The sequence below is a fragment of the Atractosteus spatula genome, chromosome 5, assembly GCF_055471065.1.
Source record: "Atractosteus spatula isolate fAtrSpa1 chromosome 5, fAtrSpa1.hap1, whole genome shotgun sequence".
Taxonomy (NCBI): domain Eukaryota; kingdom Metazoa; phylum Chordata; class Actinopteri; order Semionotiformes; family Lepisosteidae; genus Atractosteus; species Atractosteus spatula.
Genome location: NC_142710.1, coordinates 59611020 through 59626191, shown reverse-complemented (window position 1 = coordinate 59626191; position 15172 = coordinate 59611020). Strand labels below are relative to the sequence as shown.

At 38.1% G+C, this 15172-nt stretch overlaps 1 protein-coding gene across 1 annotated transcript in view; it reads left to right on the top strand.

Annotated features, from left to right (window-relative positions):
* Nucleotides 1-15172, top strand: part of setd5 (SET domain containing 5) — a 41361-nt gene that overhangs the window by 9542 nt on the left and 16647 nt on the right. Inside the window, exons 2-8 of the mRNA XM_088917235.1 lie at nt 7154-7376; nt 11657-11762; nt 12361-12572; nt 13605-13663; nt 13978-14165; nt 14510-14548; nt 14709-14951. Coding sequence (XP_088773361.1) covers nt 7306-7376; nt 11657-11762; nt 12361-12572; nt 13605-13663; nt 13978-14165; nt 14510-14548; nt 14709-14951 — 918 coding nt within the window. The 5' untranslated portion in view covers nt 7154-7305. The remainder of the gene's footprint in view (nt 1-7153; nt 7377-11656; nt 11763-12360; nt 12573-13604; nt 13664-13977; nt 14166-14509; nt 14549-14708; nt 14952-15172) is intronic.

Here is a 15172-nt window from a genome sequence, read left to right as displayed (position 1 = left end):
CGAAGAACGACTGTAAGTTGGCTCCAGTAAACTTAAGATGTTTCTGTGCTGTGTATTTGTATTGCAAGAGTCCATATTATGCTGCAGGAAGATGTTTCTTAAAGGAATCGGAAAAGAGGTGTGGACGGGCAAGAGTCCTCTTAGGAACAGGTGTGCGCCTTCCCTGGGGTGAGGGGACTTAAAGAGAAGCCCTCTTCTACAGGTGTAAAACCTTCAAAGCAATAAAATGATATTTTAGCATTTTAGGAAAAATCAGTTATTAGCATTTTCTTTTGCATCAAGCTCTAAGAGCTGTATACTCGATAAATAATGAAGTATGCGGGATCTCTAGGTTTATAAGCTACAGAACACAGTCTAAAGATTTAAAGATATTTTAAAAAAAAAGTACATTTCATAATAGACCATAAATGGATGTGGTTTTAGTTTATTTTTCTTCTGTTCTTAAAAGTAAATGCAGAGGTGATCTTCCAAATCTTTTTAAATTAGATTTATAGTAAGAAAAACAATACCCCTACCATCAATATTCTTAAATACAAGCGTTTTATTTAGGTAAAGTGTTTGTCAGAGGTAACAAATGTTAGAATTAATGTTTTTATAAGTAAATTTGTTGGAAAGGCTCAACGATGTCTTTTCATATTACTCAATATGGAATTAACGTCTGTTCCTCGCTCTGATACAGATCCCGATTCAAACCTTTCGTGACAGTCTGCCTGTGAAAGTAAGTGTTGTCAAAGTCGATAGTAATCTTTTCCAGTTTAGGTTTGGTGCAAATATTCTACAAGTGTTTTGAAAAAAGGAGGAAACAGATTGGGTATATTCAACAAGAAATCTTAAGGATTATTTTAGTGAGCATGTATCTTTTAGTTTCACAGAAGTTACTGTAGAACCCGGTGACAGGAAAGCCAAGTCTACCTTTCCTCAGAATGTCATGTAAAGAAAACAGGTTGATCTGCTGCAACAGTTGACCTTTGTTCTGCCATTTAGTTCCTGAATCCTACAATTAGCTCACTGGAGAGTAAGAGCATGTGACAAAGGGCTCCACAGAATGCATTTCACTGTGACACTGTCCCATATTCTGATTTTGAAGGAGACTGAAATTTTCTGTTTAAATATTTCCTGAACATAGTTCTGTTTTTGGAAGAAATGAACTTTTATAACATTGTCCGGCTATTATTTGTAAAACAAAGTCATTGAATTTTTTTCAAAGTTTCAAATTGTTTGCAGTTTTTTTTATTCACACAAAAACTTATTTTTCAATTGTAAGTGGCAGGCCCCAATACATTAAATACTGAGGCCCCCAAAATCAGAAATAGACTCTTACATTGATAATCTTAGCTAAAATACAGCACAGTAACTGTTTTTAGCATATGGAAAAATATCAAGAAGGTCTGTGAAATTAATCTTTAATCTAAAACATCTCTACAGCCTTCAATTATGAAATGGAAAGTCCTTCATTAAAATATGTGCTGACTGTGCATTAATATGATCAAATGATAATAATAATAATAATAATAATAAAAATGATAATAGATATGGAGCTGCACACGTAACTAGGTCTTTTTACTTTATGAAGCGCGTGTTTATTTCTTTTACCAAACTTAACAGCAGTGAAAATGCCTTTATTTATAGGGAATTTTGCAAAGTAGGTGCATGCAACAGATCTTCAGTCATTTTTTTCACAATGTGTTGGCCTGTAAAAAAATTTTTTGGCACAGTTGGCTAACTGTAGGAGAAGCTGTTTTTTGTGACCGTGTGCTGTAAGACTGCAGTCCGCAGCAGAAATGTTTTATGCTCCCTCTTTGATCCTAAAACATTTTTTAGTTTAAATTCAGTGGTTTAGTCACAAGTATCAATCCTGTGCTTTGTGTTTCTGATACATTGCCTGCATTAGTATGGGATATTCGTTTAGTACTGTAGCTTTTGTATAGCCTACTTACAAGATACTTTACATGAAGGAACTCTTTTATAAATGTTGCATCATTCAGAGGCTGCAGGAAAGACTAGTTCTATGCAGCAAGGCACAACAGCACAAGCTCTAGGGATTCATACTCTTTTTATCCACCCACACTGGCATGCGCTCTCCTCTGTTAGTTTTATTTCAATTCCGTCTTCAGTTTGCGTCAGATGGTGTACACTATTTAGTTTAATACTAAATTTCAGCCCTTTGCTCCTGATGCCAAATGTTCTCTGTGAATTAGTGTAAATCACAGAGAATGGCATTGGTTTTGCATTGCTTTCTGTCTAACATTCGTCAACATAAATGTCAGACTTTTGAGAAAAATGGTTTGGAAAAATCTTTCAATTCTTTTGATAAAATATCTGGTTATATAGTTAATGTAAAACAAACCTCATCTTGAGGGAAGGCTATCAGACTCGTACATAAAGAGTTCGTATTGTTGTTTTAGTGTTAATCAGCGAGTCAGACTAGTACAAATTTGCAGAAGACAAGGAAATTGGAACATTTTTGTGGTATGTTGGTTGCAAATGGCTTAAGGTGTTCCGAACTATAGAAATGTTGGTACACAGTGAATTGGCTTTGTCATTAATTGCAGGTTACATGCAAACATTTTGAATAGCAAATGTGTGACACAGGACAGAGAAATGCTTCCATTTATTTTATCATTGTTCCAGTGGTGATGAGCACAGACAAAGGGAGTACACGAAGGTACATACTGTTTTCAACTCTGCTTTGCACCACTGATTTCACCCAAAAGATTAATAGTAATTATATTAAAAGATATGACACTACAGGAAAACAGTGACATTTATTGGTTTGTTTCAGTTAGCAAAATCATCAGGCATGGATAACTTAATCTGAGTGATAGACTTATATGTCATGAATAAGCAAGATTGATTGTTAGCCTACACCACGACTTCATAGGTAATACAGAATCTAGTTCAGTGAAAAATACAGCGAAGTTCAGCATTTACATAGAGACATGGTTATTGAGCAGCCTACCAAGATGATGTGAAAGCTGTTCTGGGTCCTTCAGAAAACAGCAGGATGAGCTCTAGCAGTTTGCTGCAGTTAAATGAGTAAGATGGACTGAAATCCCATCTGCTGTTAGTAATCTTTCTCTGCCTAGAAATTCTGCCTTTCTGGTTATGGGGGAGCCAGCACCTGTTCTGGGCAAGCAATGAGTACAATGTGGGGTACACCCTGTAAATGGTGTCCATCACAGAAGAGGAAATGTCCTTAAATAATATTTCTGTAAAGCTTTTAACAGTATATATCAGCAGGTGATGTATCAGAACAAATGCAGTACATATTGCAATAAAAAGAACAGGGTTCATAAGTGACCATGACTGTCAGCCTTTTTGTTCTGAAAGAGGTTGTTGGTTGATTCATAGGGACTTGCATTGTCATGCAAGATTAGTCACATAAAGTCCAAATTGACATGGTCCCTCTTTTGGGTAAATGTGATGAGCGCTGCCATTCACGAGGAGAAAGAACCTGGATCCCTAAGTAAAGCTCTATTCTTTAAAACATAGTTTTATGCAAATTTTTACCTGGTAAGAGGCATAGATGTTGCCTGGGGAGACATTGACATTGGTGCCTTCGTAGATCAAGCAATCAGTGGTTTTTTAAAATTGTTTTTTTAATACTAGAAACATGTATGCATGTATCAATAAACCAGAAACATTTGGCAAGCAAAAATTGTTTCCGTGTTGTTTCAGTAAGTTGGTGTTCTCTCTGCATACATTTTTTAATTTAATCAATGTGTTGTTAATGCATTTGCAACTACCAATGAAACTTGGTTAAATCGTGCTCTTATTTACCTCAGCGTTCAATAGTTCTCGGTAATGCTTAGATTCCATTTGTGGTTGGGAGTGGTACTGCATGCCTACTTTTTTGCTTAGGACCTCCATTACATCTTTGACCTGCTGACCCCCACAGTTCCAAGGCAGCAGATGGGGATCCACTATTTCGATCATGTGCTTTTATCTGTAATGCACTGGGAATGATTTCCGAGGCAGACCTGAAGCCTTTCTGCAGTATCAGCTTAACATCCATCACTTTTCAGTTTAATGAGAATACCTTCATTTGCTTTCCTCTGCATGCCGAGTTATGCCACATATTCCCCACTATCTGGTGCTTGGATGAGGATTTATCTCCTTTGCTTAGGATTTTCGATGAAGATGTAACGATTGTTTTCAGCATCTTTCCGTTGAAATGCTGTAGAACATAAATGCCACGGAGGTTTGCGTTTCCCTTGACAACACATCATGCAATGCAAGGGCGAGGTTATTGTCAAATGTCATTTACATGTGCAACTGCTATAAGGAGTTTGCTGCATGTGTGATTAGGGTTGAGGTTGTGAGGTCATTCAGCTGCTGAATTGCCTCTTTTTGATGAGCGCAGTACTAATTTGTTTAGTAAATGCACCTCCCTTCTCTTTTTAACTTTGATCATGTACCTAAAATGTTTAGATGCTTTGGATTGAAAACTAATCAGTTAATTTTGACCTGTGTAGTTTGTAATGAGTAAATACTGCTTATTTAAGTAATATATAGTTTGATTCAGTCCGAACGTTATTGATGCAATTTCAGATCCGCAGTTATCTGTACTTTTATATTTACTTTGCAGTACAAGTGTTCTGATCTAGTTTTGTTTTTTTCCTCAAGCAATTTGATGTGTGGACTTGTCACAGGTTGAACCTTTTCTATTGTCCAGAAAATTAAGAGCTGTATATTTAAAATTATGCTCGGCTGAAACCCAGCTGCTCCTTGGTAATTTGACCCTCTTATATCACGCATCTTTCCCCCTGTTTTCCAAAGTGCTCATCAGTCAGTACCCATATGACATGCTTTATCTGCATCAGTGACAAAGCCAAGCAGTGTCTCCCCCCCCCCCCCCATGTTGGGTACCAGTTTATTGTCCTTGGTTTTAAGCTGTTGGTGTGAATTTCTTTAAATGTGAAGAATATGGGATTTCTGTGTGTCTGGCCTGCCTGTTACTACTGAGTTATACAGTCTTTCATGCAGCCTGATGTCTTGTCCTCTTTCAGAGGTCTTTGTGCAGGGTACATTGTCTCCTGAGAGCATTGAGGATATGAATAATTTAAAGATTAAAAGGAATCAAATTATTTATTACATGCCAGCACTACAGTACTAGAACTACATATAGCTTGGCACACATTTTTTCTGAGCCCTCCTTAAAATGGCCTCTTACTCCTGAATTGAAAAGGCAGGCTATGTCTGCTGGTAATTTGAACCTGTTATTCAGGCTGCGGGGTGAGGGGCCTTCTTTGGAAACTCCTCTGTTCAGAATTTGATGGCCAAAATGCTGCATCAGGGAGCATACGCAAAGTGGGGGTTTTATAAAGTACTTAAAAATCCGTTTTCATGAGTGAGGAGCTGTGTACATTTAGCAAGTTAATGCACCCACAGAAACACCCAATAGCCTTATGCACTGATACTTGGTTTAAGTTTATTTGGACATTTTTGCTTTCATGCCAACTGGTATTTCTAAACCTCTTCTGTAAATGGATAAGGCAGCCCTGTATTAAGTGCTGCTTCTTTGGCAGAGCTGCATTCGATAAAATGTCATGGAAAAAAATGTGCAGGATTTGAAGTTGAGTTCTTGTAAATCATTTTGGAAATTTGCTTAAAGACTGCACTGCTTAAAAGGACACCACTGTGAAACAAGCCGTGAGCTCACAGTCTGCCCCCGCCATGTTTATGACAAACACGCTAAGACAGTTTTTGCTTCTGAAGCTCACAGCTCAACCAATTATAAAGCTGCAGGTTGGAAGCTCAGCACCTGCTGATGCGATTTCTATTTTTATGTATTTCTGATGTTTACTGAAACCAGGGGCTATTATAATTAAATTTTCCAGCTAATTGAGCAGAGCTGTGGTAATAAAAGCTTGGATGCATTTTTTTTTTTGCTCGTGGGCAAAGGGGGTTTGATCAATGTGTTATCAAGAGGATTTTTCCTGTGAGTGATGTCTGCGCACTGTGATAAATCGCACCGTCCACTGGAACAAACGAGGCAAGGGGGCAGGTTGGATATCATCAGCACTGACTGAGAGCAGCGCTGCTAATCTAGTTGTGTATTGATTTGGGAACAACCGCAGAGCGTCCTAACTGACATTTCGGCATGGAGCTCCAGGCACAGTCACGGCTGTAGCACAGAGCTGTGCAGTGCATTAATAATGCTCACTCCCGAGTCTTGTAAATCATTCTGCAAGTCTGATCACAGACAGCACTGCTAAAAAGAGACACCATTATTAAATGGTGAGCATTTAATTTTTTTCTTAATAAATAAAACTAAATCAGCATACTCCAGGCAAACTCTTATTTATTATTTTCTTTTAATATGTGTTCAATCAATTACTGTTTATATTTACAGATTTATATAAGAGTTAAGTTGTGTGTCTGTAGTGGGCAACTGTAGCCAGTTGGCATGTCACTTCAAACAGTAATCAATTTTGATTGTTTGTATAGATTTATGATTGTCACAAAGATATTCTTAGCATTGATCCTCATTGGTGTTACACCTGTTCATCTGCAGTATATATGTATTGAAGACTTGTGTGGTAACTAAGAAAATGTGTAGTAAAATATATGCATGACCCCTTTTATCTGAGGATTCACTTTCATGATCATAACAAAATTACGCACTGCTGTGATAGAGAAGTATGTGCTTATAAGATCTAAAGTACCATTGTCCTCTACAAAAGTCCAATTGAGCGTAAAACAGTATTGCAGTGTCCTGAACGTATGGGCCATGTTGTCTAAAGCTGTTTAACTGCACGTGGTGCCCCCGTTGGTGGTCTTGAATGTGGTTACTAATAGTATTTCTATCATCTACATGTGTAAATGAATTTTAGACCTTGCAACCTGCAATTCATTCAAGAGCTTCATCAGGATTTTTTTAAAATACCTATTGAAAAAGCGTTCAGAACCACCTTACAGAAGTTCTGTTCCATATGCTAATCCTTGTGAGATGTTCTTCCTAATTCCAGGCCTGAATGTGTTTTGATTTCTTGTCTGCTAGTGGGATACCTTTCCCCTGCAGCCAGTAACTAGATACCCTCAGTCCCGGCATTGCACCTCTGTTACTAATATACCGAATACACCTTTATAATGCTTTGTTGCGTTAGGATCTTTCCAGGTATGTGACGGCTTCCTTTTGGTGTTTTTCCAGGTTTCCTCATGTCCGTGAGGTACTGGTTGCGGCACTACGGCTCCCCGCCCCTGGAGTGGTGTGTTGCTGCAATTTGGACCCCGTGATCCCCTCCCCTCCCCTTCCCCCCTCCCCCTCCCCCTTCCCCCCCCCTCACCGCTGTGCTGGACGTCATGAGCATAGTAATCCCTCTGGGAGTCACTACACCAGATACGTCCTACTCAGACATGGCTGCTGGATCAGAGTGAGTACTTAGCATCGCTTCTCAGACTCGCATTGTGAGGGATACCCCTGTTAAGTGGATGGGATGTCAGAAAGTACTGCTGCATTCACAGCTCCTTCCCTGTATAATGAAACGTGGTGCATCTCCACTCATCTCGCATGGCACATGAAAATCCCAGGTGAAATGGGACAAAGCAAGTCCTTGTAATGTTTTCATGAAATGTATCAGATGGAATACAGCCATGGATTATAGGTTCTATTTTTTGTGGGTTTGTCATGTGGGAAGAATCATTAACGCTTAATGATTAAGGTGGGCAAATCCAGGAGAATTGCAGGGGTTTTACCATAATTCATGTTCCACAAAACAAAAAATATTTTTTTCTAAAAATTGTCTCACCACCTTATTGTGACTAGATGCACTGAGCCAGTTTTCCTTTAGGGCTGGAATCTGCCAAGTAAAAACACGTTTTACCTTTATACAGGGCGCTCGTTATTCGCATTATGGAATTCTTCCTATAAAATGTTTAACATCAGATACCGCCTAAAATGGACAGTATTGGTAAAGGGTTAATTGCAAGATGAGAGCTGCTGCAGTTTTATTTGATGCATTTTTTTTCTAATTTTGGTCATGAAATGTCAGTAAGCGTTTCAGTACATCATTGTACATTGTAGTCAGTTTCATGATTGGGCCTGAAGAGGGTTTACCTTTAGGTACACTGAAGAAAATTAGACTTTTATATATTTTTTTTTAATTGTAAAATCTGAAAAGCTAAATGTCTAGTAAACCATATTTTATGGCATCCTGACTATATTGATGAATAATAAAATCATAAGTGTTAATAGTCAAACAAATGTGAAGCTCATGTTTCCTTTGTGGATGAGTAGTACAGGAATTCTTTGTGACATTTTATTTAGCTTGTGTTGCAAGAACCTATCGAGATTTAAATGAAATATAGTTCCTGTATGATGATTGCTTGGGGCCTTGTTTTCAAAAGGTCTGTACAGTTGTTCTGGCGTTTTCATATTGTTAGTATGGTGCAAAGACAGAGCTTGTTAAATTGGTTAGTTTAAAATATCAGATATGAGCTGAATACTGGAACATTTTTCATTGTTTTTTCTAAGAATGTTTTGTCTTGTTTCCCAAGTTGATGACCTTATTGATGTTGCGTTATTCTTAAAGTTTTTAGGAGTTAAAATTGAATTTCTGTCCGTGCTATTTCTTCTGACATGACGAGCTCACAGATCCAGCAGCAGAGCTAAGGCATCAGACAGATGACTGTCCTGATTAATAATACTACAGGCACACAGAACTGCAGTGAGGCACTGTTTTGCAGCAAGCAACTTTTAAAAAAGCCAAGGAAACACAGGCTAACTTCAAACCATCCCAGTGGTGGCAAGACTTGGCCAACTGTTTGTGGCCCTTCTTGGAATCCTGTTTTCAGTCTGTTGGTGTCTGTTGGTGTTAGTGCTCCATTTCAGACCTGGTGGTGTCTGGATTGAAGAGCCTGATGTGCATAGTGATGAAAAGACATCTCCTACCTTTATAATGTTAGAAGGATTGTCATTTACAACATGCAGGAAGTCAACAGTTTAAAGTTACACTGCTAGTTTGCTGCCAAAATACAAACCTTTGGGCTATCCAGTGTAGGTGTGAGGTGAGATTTAGAGGCCATGTACTTTTCTGTAATAACGAACAGTGGATTTGGTGTTTAATCAGTTTCTTAATGTATAGTGCAACGTACAATGTTATAAACCAAAAATAAAACAAATAATTACTTCCAACATCTAATGTTTTCATGGGTATCAAGTAATGTAGCTCTTGTAGACATTAAAAACATTATCTAACGCCATCTAGTGGAATGCCTTGGTATGCATCATGCTTAATTCCTTTTGCTTGAATGAAACAAATATTTAGGAAGCTAAAATATTAGTGTTCTTAAAAAAATCCCAGTTTATTGTAAAATAAAAGATGCACAAATATCTTACTAAAATATATAGATTTAAAAAATGTTTTAATAAGAGTATGTGATGCAGTTGTGAATTTAAATGGCTTTTTATTGTCTTTTATTTTTTACATAATGTTAATTAGTTTGGTATCGATGCATACTATTGTTTGAGTAGACCTTTCTGTACCTCTTGCTTGTAAGCATGAGAACTCAACTAAATCTGTGTAGTTTCAACAATTCAGACTAAATTGCTTGTCAGCTCTATACTAAGTTCTCCTTTACTATCGTATTAAACTAATGAAGGTGAAAATTTTATGGAATGTTGGGAATTACTGTATGAATTTATCGTAAATATGACTGGAACAAAATCATTTTGTAAGCAGTCAAAATCATGCAGCTGCCTCTGCTCTTGTATTTAGGCAGGAGTGTTGGATCAATAATTGTATTTTTAGTTTCCTGTTCTTGCATTATGAATTCAGCATCTTGATTTTCAAGTTTCTAATTCTGGAAGACATATTTCTGATGATATCCTGTACTGGTAATTCTAGCAAATGATATAAGAGTCCTAATATAAGATTCTAAAGAAAATGTTAAAAATGATAATGCAGAATAAATTGTAGCTGGAGTGTAGCTTTACCTGCTGTGGCGTGTTTGGTTAGTTATTGACTTACTGTTGCATTTTATGAGAATAAATCTGTGTACAGGTTGCTATCAAGGCTAACTAGCATTGATCTGCGACATATCTTTAACAAGATTGAAAGCTGTATTCCAAAGAAAATATTATATCTCAATTATTATTCATATTGCTGTTATTGTCCATGTTCATATTTATTTAGCTGATCCTTCTGGATGAGTGGAGGCTAGATCTGTCAGTAAATCCAGCATTGAGTGACTAAGGGCTTCGTCTGGGAGCTGTGTTGAAGAGAGGTCTTGTAAATGTTCTTTAGATGCAAAATAGCAAGTAAAGGTTTATTCCATGCTGAAAAGAGAAGAAAAGAAACAACACTTCAGCTGTGGAGCCTTCTTCGGGTGTATAATTAATAATAATAATTGCTTACACTTATATAGTGCTTTTCTGGACACTCTACTCAAAGCGCTTTACAGGTAATGGTGACTCCCCTCCACCCCCACCAATGTGCAGCCCCACCTGGATGATGCGACGGCAGCCATAGTGCGCCAGAACGCTCACCACACATCAGCTATTAGTGGGGAGGAGAAAAGAGTGATGAAGCCAATTCAGAGATGGGGATTATTAGGAGGCCACGATTGGTAAGGGCCAATGGGAAATTTAGCCAGGATGTTCTTTAGATGTCAACAGGAGCACGTTGGAGCAGACCTTTACTTTGCGAGTGGGGAAAGGCAAGGTTCAGTGGTAACACCAGGGTTGTTGGCAGTGGAGAAAGGAAGAGAGGGTGAAACGTGTTTGATTTCTAGTTTTTAATTGATCCAAGGAGCTCATCCAGCGGTTTCTTGAAAGAAGTCAGGGTTTTGGCTTCGATAGCATGGCTGGGCAGCTTCTTCCACAGCCCTTACTGTATCGTGACTTGTCTGTTGTCCTTTGGTTTCAACACACTTCCCCTTAGCTTCCATTCGTGAGCCCTGGTTGGTGTTTCACTGTTGATTCTCAAGAAATACTTGGTTTTGAATAGATCTTTTAGACTTTTGGTATAGGTCATTCCTTTGAAACCAGTGCAATCTGCTTGTTGTTCTTTAGACTGGTTCCAGAGCATCAGCATCATCGTAGTACATTGTACTATTTTAATCTTCAATTGTGAAGAGATCATAGCTTTCTGTTTGCCTTTTTAATTGCTTTCCCACATTTATTAGGTATTTATTTGCCCTTTGATAATGGAATATAGTGAAAAAATACTGAGTATGGATACGTAACTCCAGTCCTTCTGGGCACCAATGCAGCAGGACTTCATGTTTCCTTTAAATCAATGTGTTTGGACCTTTGAAAAGGCTTAAATTGTTCCAGATAAGCTAATTAGCTCAATTAGCTCATTAAGAACTGAAGTGGAATGAAATCCAACAGACACTTTGGGGTACCAGGAATGGCGTTGCACAATGTAGAACAGCCTCACATTATTTAAAAATTTGGCCACTTTTTCTTACTTATTGCTAGTGATGATTTTTTGAAAGAAAAGAAAATGCAAATTATATGAAAACTAGGTGGTTTAACTTTCTACAGGTTAAAACCTCTCTGAAAACTTGAATCTCCTGTGCTATTGACAGTAATGGTCTTGTTTTAGGAAAATTATAGTTGAATGCATTGTTGAATTAATAAACCAGGCATTGGTGAAATTAGAATTTCATATATTTCAAAGTTCTGACTATTACATGGTTGTTCATGCAGCCCTGAGTCAGTGGAAGCAAGCCCTGCTGTCAATGAGAAGAATAACTATTCCAATCACAGCTGTGGGAACGCTCAGAATCATGGGTACCGGGGATTACCCTATGCTGTGAGTAAGACCTTCATAGTTAATGAGATTATAAACCAAAGCTAAAGCAATGAGAGAATGAGCTGCCTATTCTTATCACATCTCTGCCATTTGAGATACTACACTTGTTGCGATTCAGTTTCAGCTTGCTTATGGTTTTGTAACTACACTGCTGAGAAACACCTACTTCTTCTGTAACAGGATTTGTTGGCCTTGGGAATCCAAATTCAAGCTATGTAATTGAGATTCTAGTTACCTAGAAAATAACTGTGCTAGCTTCCTCACAGAAAAAAATCACTTTATCTTTAGCGTGTTATTGAATTCCTAGATTTTAGAAAACCTGAATAAAAGATTTATACGTATAGGAAGTGATGGCATAGGGGCAGAGTTATTTTACATTGCATACCGGGTGAAAAACCTGCCAGTGCAGTGTTTTCTGTATGGTAATAATGCATTTGCATACAAATTGGATTCCAGTCTTTTCTTTGTGTGCATAGAATTTGCTAGCTACCTTAGGTTTTAAAATTCATTAAGTGTTAGGTTCTTCCTCATTTTTGATCCTATTTCGCATGGCCGCATTGTCTGGAAGATGTCCCACGCTCATGTTCTGTTTTGTCAGGATCACAACTATGGTGCACCCCCTCCTCCAACTCCACCAGCGTCCCCACCTACACAGACCATCATTCCTCGGGTGGAGCTCAATGGGGTGCGCTCCCGGTACGAGGACAACTCGGCTGACAGTGACAGCTCCTCCGACGAGGAGAATGCATCCAACTGGTGTCACTGCAGCCTGACTCAGGATGGCTTTCTTATCAAATGTGAAAACTGCAGGTAGGCTGTTCTGCCTCTCTAACCACTGATTATGCAGCAGGCTTTGTCGTGTCATGGGTCTGCGCATGTTGGGTTTCAGGAAGAATGTGCAATTTCCTCAAATCTAAAAAATAATATTACATCTGATTTTTACAATAATTTAATTACAGGTACGTCATTAGCATTAAGGGGGGATTACAATATAAAACCCCCATTAAACTTTTATGATTGTGTAAAGAATGCAATAATTATGCATTTAATTATTTCATATACTTAATTTGTTGAAGACTTATCATGAAGACATGACTCACTTGGAGTATATGTGATATTTAAAATACATTGTGAAGGCGTCTTGTAACGAGCATTTCTGCACGTGCTTTTGTAAGATGTCAAAGGTAATCAGAACTTGAAGTTAAAGTGAAGCATGTCGTGGGACTTTTTGAAAAATGCAGGAGAATAGAAAAACTTGTGGTTTTATGTGCTGACGTGACCAACCCACGGTCTACCTGCAGGCAAGAGACAGTCAAAGAGCACTTATGAAACATTCTAGTCTGTAGACCTTTTATCACCAGTTAATAATAGTTTGATTAAAATATAAACTCCACTCCAGTGTTTTGTGACAGGTCTTTGTATATGGCCACAGTTTTTTTTTTAATGGAGAGATAGTATCTACTGTACCTTAAATAGTTTGTTTTTCAAATTAGCCATAAAGTGTGCTAATGGTTTCTTGCCAAGCTTAAGGTTTCCTGTTTTGAGATTTTCTTGGCAATGTTGCATCCCAGTCTTTATCCGAGAAAAGACAGGAACAGTCCTGCAGGAATTAATCAAGTCCTAAGTTGGAAGCATGCCTCATCAAGAGGTTTGTGCCTTGCCTTTATATACAACATTCTGTGGTGAGAAAGCTATAAGTGATGGTCTACTCCTATCGATCTGTGTAGCTGGAGTTATTTTTAAATTCAGTGCAATTTAATGTCGGCTTAAACTAAAATCTGAAGTCCTTTCCTGTGAGAAGTACAGTACCTGTTAATTTTCTAGTTTTAACCATGATTGTAGGGGCTTGGACCGGAGGAAAGGTGTCAACGTTCAGCGCAGAAAACAAGAGAATGAATCTGGTAAGGACAAATGAGTTTAGCACTGCACAGCTTCTTTTTGTTTATTTGACTTAGGCTTTGAGTTGGAAAGTAGAAATTAAGCTTCTTAGTGTGTATGATAATGTCTGATTTTATCCCCTTATCTCATTTTAAACTTAGGGTTATGGGATTTCATTTTACGTACAGTGCTGAGAAACCTTGGGAACCCTCAATACAATTATGGAAAGTAGTTTCTGTAAAAAAATGTAGCCCTTTCATACACCATTTTACAACAAAGGAAATCCAAGTGAAATTTGGATGGAAATATTTAAATGTCGCCTTCTGTGTTTGCCAAGGTGGAGAAAGCAGTGCCACAGAGAGCGGGGATGAGGAGGTGTCTCCAGCGACAGTGTCTTACACTGCCACTCAGCACACTCCAACCAGCATTACCCTCACCGTCAATCGCGTAAAGAGAACCAAACCCAAAAAGAGGAAGAAAAGCACAGAGAAAGTTCGCAGCGCGCCTAAAGCAAAAAAAATTAAGGTAACGTTCCTTGATATTCCTCTACAACCCAGGTCTGTCTGGGTGGGATGTTTTAAAATAAAGACTGACCCCACCATAAATTGCCAAAGAACATTTTTTTTACCATCATGAACAAATGTAAAATGAAGGACCAAGTGGAAGTGAATTGGATGCTGAAATGTGGAAAGAAGAAATAAGGAATGCTCTGGCTTTAGAGCCTGCTTTGATTTTAATATACCTGAATGAGGCTGCCTAGTCTAAACACCTTTTATTACTACGTTCAGAGTGGAATTGACTTTTTCTAATACCTGAATAATGCCCCGCTAATTTCTAAGGCTAACTGAAATTTGTCTTTTTCTTTCAAGGCTTTCCGAGAGGGCTCTAGAAAATCCATGAGGATGAAGGTATGGATTGTACACTTGGAATGTTGCATCCAGGAAATCTCTTAAAGAGACCTGATTTGAATAGGATGGAATACTATTACTAATAAACTTTCAGGAGGATCTTTATCTTTTTAGTTTTAAGTTGTACATTCTAATGTTTTTCCTTGTGTTTTGTGAGTAGAATTCTACAACTGAGGCAAATACTTTGGACGAGAATACCACAGAGGGCTGGGAGACACGGATCCGGCTATGGACAGACCAGTACGAAGAGGCCTTCTCTAACCAGTACAGTGCTGATATTCAGAACTTGCTTGAGCTGCACCGCATAACCAGCAAAGACTCTGTGGGCAAAGCAGCAGCAATGGACACCATTAACAAAACTGAGCTGGCTTGTAACAACACTGTAATTGGATCTCAGATGCAGGTGAGTCCAGGAAAACCAATTTATTAAAACTTAAACATACAGGGGAGATCATTTTCATGTTTGACTGAGATTGTGCTTTCTCCCCAGTTCTAAAGAATCAACAGCTGCATTTTCTTAATATAACAATGCATTATGTTTGCCAGGATTTTTGTTTTTATCCCCATTTAAACACTAGACATAGATGCCCCTTCTAATAGAAAATTACTGTTACTGGAGATACT